Source organism: Fistularia commersonii, chromosome 23 (assembly GCF_037954325.1).
Source record: "Fistularia commersonii isolate RoL2024-O1a breed Wild chromosome 23, RoL_Fcom_v1.0, whole genome shotgun sequence".
In the NCBI taxonomy this organism is placed as follows: domain Eukaryota; kingdom Metazoa; phylum Chordata; class Actinopteri; order Syngnathiformes; family Fistulariidae; genus Fistularia; species Fistularia commersonii.
The window spans coordinates 265,001-273,851 of NC_141306.1; the positions used below are offsets into that span (position 1 = coordinate 265,001).

At 55.4% G+C, this 8,851-nt stretch overlaps 1 protein-coding gene across 1 annotated transcript in view; it reads left to right on the forward strand.

Moving 5' to 3' along the window:
- cacna1bb (calcium channel, voltage-dependent, N type, alpha 1B subunit, b) overlaps nucleotides 1-8,522 on the forward strand; it is a 27,929-nt gene extending 19,407 nt beyond the window's left edge. The window contains exons 7-14 of the mRNA XM_086171058.1: nucleotides 4,132-4,235; nucleotides 4,727-4,842; nucleotides 4,942-5,031; nucleotides 5,904-5,993; nucleotides 6,506-6,727; nucleotides 7,358-7,470; nucleotides 8,016-8,128; nucleotides 8,387-8,522. Of these exons, the coding sequence (XP_086027184.1) occupies nucleotides 4,132-4,235; nucleotides 4,727-4,842; nucleotides 4,942-5,031; nucleotides 5,904-5,993; nucleotides 6,506-6,727; nucleotides 7,358-7,470; nucleotides 8,016-8,128; nucleotides 8,387-8,522 (984 nt within the window). The remainder of the gene's footprint in view (nucleotides 1-4,131; nucleotides 4,236-4,726; nucleotides 4,843-4,941; nucleotides 5,032-5,903; nucleotides 5,994-6,505; nucleotides 6,728-7,357; nucleotides 7,471-8,015; nucleotides 8,129-8,386) is intronic.
- The last annotated feature ends 329 nt before the right edge of the window (nucleotides 8,523-8,851 follow it).

The window sequence follows — 8,851 nt, forward strand, 5'->3', positions numbered from 1 at the left end:
CACACTCCGGAGAACGTCCCGGAGGTCCTTTGTGGAGATACGTAACCCCGGGAGACAAAGGAGAAGCACTCAGGAGGACGAGGATGAAGAGGCTCGGCCGAGCAGAAGTAACATCTTCTCCCGCCGGGATGATTCCACAAAGACAGACATTTGGGGGCGGAGCCTGTGACAGGGAGGAGGTCAGAGCACCACCTTCTCCTTCTTCTTCCTCCTCCTCATCATCAGGAAGAGAAACATGATGACTCCGCCCCCTCCACCTCTCAGGCCCATCCAATCAGAGCGCGACATTATCTGGACCATCCGTCCAATCGGAGCGAGTCAGTCTCTGAGGTCACGGCCGATATGCATCGGTCCTGATGCTGCCTTGGCCCCGCCCCCTCGAATGCCCCCGCCCCCTCCACCGACCCCGCCCCTCCACTGGCCCCACCCCCTCTGTTGGCCCCGCCCACATCAGAGGGGAAGCAGTGCTGGTCTGCAGACCAAGACCTCCATCTGGAGGTGAAGGGCGCTCAGGAGGTGATGCTTGGATCTCCAGGTCCAGTCTTCAGGATGAAGGTCCTCCGAATGATGGAGACCATCTCAGCCCTCGTCTGGTTTAAGCCCCCAAAGAGAAGCCCAGGAGCCTGGATGGTGTTCTTCATCTCCTCCAGATGATCCTGAGGGAGTTCCCATCAGACGTCCTCGAACCTTCAGGTTCTCCATCAGCCCAGCGAGCTGCTCCGCCTCCTCCCGTCCTTCATCCTTCATCCCTCCCTTCCTCCACCTCCGCCCCCTCCATGTTCCTGTTGCTTTGTGTGGGAGCAGTGGAGCATGAAGATCTGAGGTGGATGAAGATGGACCGTGGGGGGGTGAATGTTAACCTCTCATTGGTGGCTGTGGTTCTTCTGCCCTGGGGGTTGGAGGTGGGGAGGTCCTTCCTCTAATGGCAGCAGAGAAGATCCCCCCCCCGCATCTACATTATGGCCACTCAGCTGCATGGAGGTTGGAGGTCCCTCCTCCTCCTCCTCCTCCTTCTCTTCTTCTTCTGCTGCTGTGGGCAAACTGACCACGGCTGCACCATCAACCAATAGGAGACCAGAGATCTTCTCCTGCTGGAGCTGTTCTGCAAGCGAAGCAGCCTGAAGGTGGCGAGCAGCCAGGAACTCACCGGTTCCACCGATGGAGAACCAGCGGGATCTTCAGCTCCTCGTCACAGTGACGTCAGACCTTCTGACTCAGGATGGAGGTTCTGAGAAGGTGCTGGAGATGAAGAGGTGGACGTGAGCTGTGGAACCAGGAAGGACCTGTGAAGGCCCAGAAGCTGTGGAGCATCTGGCCCGTCCTCCACACATCCCATGGTAGCTCACAGCAGAACCTCTGAGCGAGCATCTCCTCCGTCCTTCAACAAAGTCCTCCTAAAGTACCGGCAGGAGCTCGAGGCTCCGCCCCTTGGATCAGATCCAGTAGATCCGGTTCTCCGTCTCTCCAGTTGGAGTTTGTCCTTCTTCACCACCTCCTTCCATCCTCTCTGGAAGGGATGGAGGACCAGAACTGAGTTGATCTCCTCAGGGAAGGAGCCCGGGAGCTTCATGAGCCTGGAACTTGGACAGAGATGGTGAGAAGATGTGAAGTTCTGGGAACGTCGCTTCCACTGACCATTCCGGGGGTTGGAGAGATGATGTTGATGTTCTGATGAAGGACCAGGAACCGAGGACCGGCGGCCATCTTGGCGGCTCAGGCCCGGCGCCGGTCCAGATGGAGGAACCAGATGGAAGACCTCCGTTTCATGCTTCCTGCTCCCGTGATGCTCCTCCTGCTCCCGCTGGCGCCCTGGAGCTCCACCCAATGAGGAGCCTCCTAATTGGCTCTGCAGCTTCAGGCTTCTTCTGCCAGACGAGGTCCCCGAAACACCTCCAGAACATCAGGGCCCACCAAGACCTTCACAGCTATCCTGGACCGAGAAGGACCTCTGGAGTGGATCTGCTCCTCCAGGTCCTGCCAGAGGAGATGCTGATGTAGCCACGAGCTAACGTGCTGCCGCAGAGTGGGCGGAGTCAGCAGCGGGAGGAGGCAGAGCTAACTGCTAGCCGCTAACCGCAACAAACCTTCTCAACCCCGCTGAGGTAGATAGCAGTCGGGAGATGGTCCATCTGGGCGGGCGAGACCTGAGGAGACCTGAAGAGACCTGAAGAGACCTGAAGAGACCTGAAGAGACCTGAGGAGACCTGAAGAGACCTGAAGAGACCTGAAGAGACCTGAGGAGACCTGAAGAGACCTGAAGAGACCTGAGGAGAACCGAGGGAACGACCAGAACATCCGAACATCTGATCTCCGCACAGTCGCCGGAATGGCGGGCGGGTTAGCTTAGCTTAGCTTAGCTTAGCGCCGCTATCATTTGATTGGCCCGCGACCCTCGGACCGGCCCGAGACGCTTGAAGTTCGGCTCCCGGCTGCCGGTCGTCACGGCTACGGCCGGAACCAATCAGAGCGCCGGGACGAGGCGGCCAATAGGAGTCGTAGAAGGAGTCAAACGTTGATGGACAGCCTGGACATGATGTTTGAGCTGTGAAGGTTCCTCCTCACCCTTCTTCTCAGTGTCCATGAGATGCATCTTGCTGAGGGCATGAGGTCCATGAGTGCTCCTCAGGGATGCAGAAGATGAGTGCAGCCTCTGGCCTGGTCCTCCATCTGCTCCACATCTGCCGCCCTGCCGTGCACGATGTGCACGTCGTGCACGGCGTGCAGGGCGAACACGCCGCCGCCTGTCTCGGCGGTCCCTGGAGTCGGGGGGGCTCTTCGGCCCAAACCCGCCGGCAGGATGAGGTTCTTCTCCGGGTCGGGTCTGGAAGTCCACAGGTCCAGAGGTCCAGAGGTCCAGAGGTCCAGGGTTCTCGGCGCAGAGTCGGGAGGAGGTTTCCTAGGCAACCGGGCGGGTCACGTGACCCCTCATGATGTGATTATGGCGATCCTGATGGGACCCGACGTCTGGTGCCACATCTATGGAGGTCTGGTCTCCTGAGATCTGCTGGGTCCTTCTGACAGGAGCAACACAGCAAACACCAGGGTGGAGACACCAGACGAGCATCTCACACAGCGTGGAGGAGGAGGAGAAGCAGGAGGAGGAGGAGAAGAAGGAGGAGGAGGAGAAGCAGGAGGAGGAGGAGAAGAAGGAGGAGGAGGAGAAGCAGGAGGTGGAGGAGAAGAAGGAGGAGGAGGAGAAGAAGGAGGTGGAGGAGAAGAAGGAGGAGGAGGAGAAGCAGGAGGAGAAGGTGGAGGAGAAGGAGGAGAAGCAGGAGGACCAGCAGCCCTTTGGCCTCCAGCACAGGAATCCTGCTGCTTCTCAGGAGGAGAAAAACATTTGTGCGAAGCTTGAAGGAGGTCAAGTCTTCGTCTTGAGATGAAGGCTGGACTGACAGGAGAGCAGCTGGAGGACAGGAAGCTGATGGTCCTGCACAGAAGCCCACAGAGATACCCAGAAGATCAGCTTCTCCTCAGAGACACTGATCCAGAAGAGTCAGCAGGAGAACCAGACCTCCAGACTGTTACACATCTACATACAGTTGGGAAGAACTGGAAGGAGAATTACATCTATGGAGATCTAGATTTAGATGACATATAAATATATACATATATATATGAATATATATGTATATTCATATATGAATATACATATATATATGAATGTATGTATATATATATGTATATAGAGGCAGAAGTAAAGTTATATATGTATTGATATAGACTTATATATAAATATATAGACATAAATAGATGCTCAACCACTTATTAAATATGTATATATGAATATAAGAAGATGAATATGTATAGAGATATATATTGATATAGATAGAGTTTTTTGTATATATATATATATATAAATAGAGTTACATACAGACATTGTTACAAATAGTTTTAGTCGTAAAAATAACTGATAAAGTTATTGATTACTTTAATATTATACATTAGGGATTCTAATTCAATGACTGTGATTAATACACTGTCTGCAGGGTGTGTGTGTGTGTGTGTGTGTGTGTGTGTGTGTATGTGTGTGTGTGTGTACTCACTGTGTGTGTGTGTGTGTGTGTGTGTGTATATGTGTGTGTGTGTGTGTGTGTACTCACTGTATGTGTGTGTGTGTGTGTGTGTGTGCAGACCAACGACGTGGCAGGGAACACCTGGAACTGGCTGTACTTCATCCCCCTCATCATCATCGGCTCCTTCTTCATGCTCAACCTGGTTCTGGGGGTTCTGTCGGGGTGAGTGGCTCCAGAGTGGCTCCACCTCAGGAGAACCTGAGGTTCCTCAGGTCCGGTCCACCGTGCGGAAGGTGTTAGTGGTCCTGGGATCTCCAGCCGTCCTTTCAGGTCCTCCTCCTTCTCTCCGCCGAGAGGAAGGAACAGTCACATGACCTGAGAACGTCCTTCTCCGGCTTGACCCGCGGTTCCCGTGGCCGCCGCCCGTCGCCATGGCAACAGGTCGACGTCCCGTGTCGGTGTCTGCGGCGCAGAGATCGGAGAAGGTCCGCCGGCTCCGGGTCTCCTCGTCGCTGTGACGTTTTATCGGCCGCATCTCCAGGAACCCGCCGCCCGTTGCCATGGAGACAAGACCGGTCGTAGAAAGAAGCGACCGTTGCCGTGGCGACGACGGCGGCGTCCCGGCGGCGGCTTGGATCGAACCAACACCTCGTTCTTCATCCTCGTCCATCGGGCCGGTCGCCGTGGTGACCCTCCTCCTTCTCGACCCGCAGGGAATTCGCCAAAGAGCGAGAACGTGTGGAGAAGAGGCAGGAGTTCCTGAAGCTCCGGCGGCAGCAGCAGATCGAGAGGGAGCTCACAGGCTACCTGGAGTGGATCTGCAAAGCAGGTCAGGTTCTGCTGGAACGTGTGGAACCCATGGAGGAGCAGGAGGAGGAGCAGGAGGCCACGTGTTGACCGGAGGTCCTGGTCTGACTTGTCCCTGCAGAGGAGGTGCTGCTGGAGGAGGAGGACGAGATCGCAGAAGACAAGTCCCCTCTGGACGGAGCCTGGTACAAGAGGAAGCAGAACCTTCCAGGTGATCACACACACACACACACACACACACACACACACACTTTCCTCTGGACCATTCCTCTGCCGCTGCTGGACGGACCTTCACGTCTCCAGCAGAAGATCAGATATTTGTCAAGCACCAGGATTCGGAGCCTGGAAGTGGAGAAGGTGGGACGGGTGGATGGACGTGGAGATGCAGATGGAGTCATCATGTCCTCGTGATGTCCTCATCTGCGGCCGTGGACGGAGAACCTTCGCAGCCGGAGGTGGAAGGAGGTGTGCGGGAGGACCAGGCATCCTCGTGCGCCGTGTCGCCATCCTCTGTTGCCACGGCAACCGACGATGTGCAGGCACCACGAACGATCTGCGCCGAGTGTGAAATCACCTTCTCACACCTTCTGGTCTCAGAGAGGGTCTCCAACCGTCCGTCAGCCAACCATCGCACAATCCACGCGCTCGGTCACGCGGTCCAGTGTCAGGAGAACGTGAAGGTGTGAAGGTCAGGAGGTCAGGAGGTCAGGAGGTCAGGAGGCCAGGAGGTCAGCAGAAGGTGAGGGAAGTCTCGGCTCTCCAGGTTCTCGTCAGGTTCTCCGCCCTCCTCTGTCGGTTGATCCTCGGCCTGAGCGGGTGGTGGCCGTGGATGAAGAGCTGAATGCTAGGATGATTGACAGCTGTCCTGTCCAGGTTAAGCCCCGCCCCTAACTTGAGGGCCAGCTGTGATTGGCTCAGCCTCTGGTCATGTGAGCACGGCTCTCGAAGATCTGACGGATTCCTCATACTCACACTTTCAGTTGGCTTGCTTATCTGTGCGTGCACACACACACACACACACACACACACACACACACACACACACGCAGCAGACGTTGAAGGTGTTTGATGTTCTCTCCTCAGTCCTGAAGAGAACCAAGGTGAAGAAGGGGAAGAATGAGCTGATCTGTGCGGAGGAGGGGGACGACCCCTTCGCTGACATCTCCTCCGTGGGTAAGCCTGCACACACACACACACACACACACACACACACACACACACACACACACACACAGTTCTGCTGCAGGGGGTTGGTCTCCATCAGACGTCTGGTCCACCTCCCCCAGGGAGTAGATGTCTAATTAAGTAATTAGGGAGTTGAATTAAGTCATGGTGTGTTCAAGGAACGTGGGTCTCCTGGGTTCTCTGTACGCTGCCTCTTTAATGCCTGCTCTGAACCTCTCCGGCCTCCAGCAGCATCCTGTGGAGCAACCGAGGTTTACATGATCTCACACACACACACACACAGAGACACCATGCATGCTCCATGACTGTGTGTGGACTCTGCTGCCCCCCCTGTTGTCTGCTGGTACTGCGACACCTGCAGGGCGCCCCCTGGTGTCCACTGGTGTCCACAGTGACACTGGGCGGACAGACAGAGGACATCTTCCCGGCAGACGGACAGGGGGTTACCCCAGACCCTTCAGGTGTTTGGGTTCCTCGCTCAAGGTTCTGGGTTCTTTCAGCGCCCCCTGGTTCTCCGTTCGGCCGAGCCAGCGTGAAGAGCGGCGGGAAGATGGACAGCTCGTCGTTCTTCCGCCGCAAAGAGAAGAGGATCCGCTTCTTCATCCGCAGGATGGTGAAGGCCCAGAGCTTCTACTGGATGGTCCTCTGTCTGGTGGGGCTCAACACCCTCTGCGTGGCCATCGTCCACTACGACCAGCCTGAATGGCTCACAACAGCCCTGTGTAAGTCCCTCCACTGCCGCCAGGGGACGTCCCTACAGGGTATGTCCCTGACAGTATGTCCCTACAGGGTATGTCCCTGACGGTATGTCCCTACAGGGTATGTCCCTACAGGGTATGTCCCTGACGATATGTCCCTGACGGTATGTTCCTACAGGGTATGTCCCTGACAGTATGTTCCTACAGGGTATGTCCCTGACGGTATGTCCCTGACGGTATGTCCCTGACGGTATGTTCCTACAGGGTATGTCCCTACAGGGGTCGTCACCCTACAGGAGGCGTGTCCCTGAACAAGGCATTTATTTGCAGGGGGAATGTCCCCTGCAAGGACATGTCGCCTGCAAGGGTTCCCCCTACAAGAGGTTTGTCCCTGCAGGAGGGTTTCCCTTGAAGGGGGTGTATCCCTAAAGGAGGCATGTCCCTGCAGGAGTTGTGTCTCCTGAGGGCTTGTCCCTACAGGGAGTGTGTCCCTGCAAGGGCCATGTCCCTAAAGGAGGTGTGTCCGTGCAGCAGGCTTGTCCTTGCAGAAAGGGTGTCCTTGCAGGAGACATGTCCATCGGAGGTGTGTCCCGGCAGGAGGGGTGTCTTCTGAGGACGTGTCCCCGCGGGTGTCTTACTGTGTGTGTTGAACAGACATGGCGGAGTTCGTGTTTCTTGGCCTGTTCCTCTCTGAGATGACCCTGAAGATGTATGGCCTCGGAGCCAGGAACTACTTCCACTCCTCCTTCAACTGCTTCGACTTTGGGGTGAGTCTCCTGCTCCTCCATCTCCACCTAATGCTCTCGGTGAGGCGTGGATCCGGAGGTCAGCGGTCTCCCCTCCGGAACGTTTGTGGAATAAATACCGATTGTGAATTGGAGATGATTCGTGTCGTCCCTCCTGCCTCGATGGAGGTTCTGTTGGTCTGACAGTGCGGAGGAACCCTGGGTTCACAGAAAACCCTCAGGAGAACATCATGCCAATGATTTTCTCCATCAGGTTGAGATGTTTTCCACAATTAAGACGAGGTCTGAGTAGAAGTTTTCCTCAACAACTAAGGAGATGTTTCCATGAAACCCCAGCCTTGAATCCACCACTTGGGAGGAACATCACTCGCTGGTCCTGCAATCTTCTGCACTGTCAGTCCTCCATGTCCTCCTGGTTGGAGTTAAATCCCGTCTTATCTCGAGGGCTTTGACTCTGCGGACGCCTCAGTGAACTTTTACTCATGACGGAAGTCACAGTGCTGAACATCTTCAGTGGCTCCAGATGTTCTGTGAGGAGGACCTTCATCTCTCTGCTGCCCCATCAGGTGATCGTGGGAAGTATCTTTGAGGTCATCTGGGACATGATCAAACCTGGAGCCTCCTTTGGGATCAGCGTGCTGAGGGCCCTGCGGCTGCTGCGCATCTTCAAGGTCACCAAGTGAGTGGACATCCACACACACACACACACACACACTGTAGATCTTCATGTGCAGCTGATGGATGTGCAATGGTTGTCTAATGGGTCTAGTTGGACCAACACCTCTGAGGAACCTCTCCAGAACCTTGTTGAACCTGATGCATACCGGTACCAGTGCAGGGTACCTAACAAATTGACCACCAGCTCTGCAGATGTTGAGCAGGAGAAGGTTCTGAGCTTTGGTCAAATGATCAGGAATCTCATTGTCCTCCTCCTCAGATACTGGAATTCCCTGAGGAACCTGGTGGTCTCGCTCCTCAACTCCATGAAGTCCATCATCAGCCTGCTGTTCCTCCTCTTCCTCTTCATCGTGGTCTTCGCTCTGCTGGGGATGCAGCTCTTCGGCGGGCAGTGAGTGCAGCTCCTCCTTATCTCAGATGTTCTCTCACGATGGTCCTGTGTCGTCTCTGCTGGTGGAGAACCTTCAGAGCACCGGTCAGTTCCTGTCCCTCAGTAATCTGGAGTCCTGCTGAGGTCCTGAAGGTCTGTGGACAGGCAGGTTCCATGCAGCTGGGGTGTGTTGGAGGTTCTCCAGCCTAGATGTTTGAAGCCTGGATCAGGAACGTCTGGTGATGAAGCTTTCAATTGATTGAAGGTTTCAAATCTTCTTCATCTTCTCCTGTGGAACCAGAGGGACCTGATGTCGTTCCACGTTCCATGTTCTTCTCGGCTGTCGCCGACCTG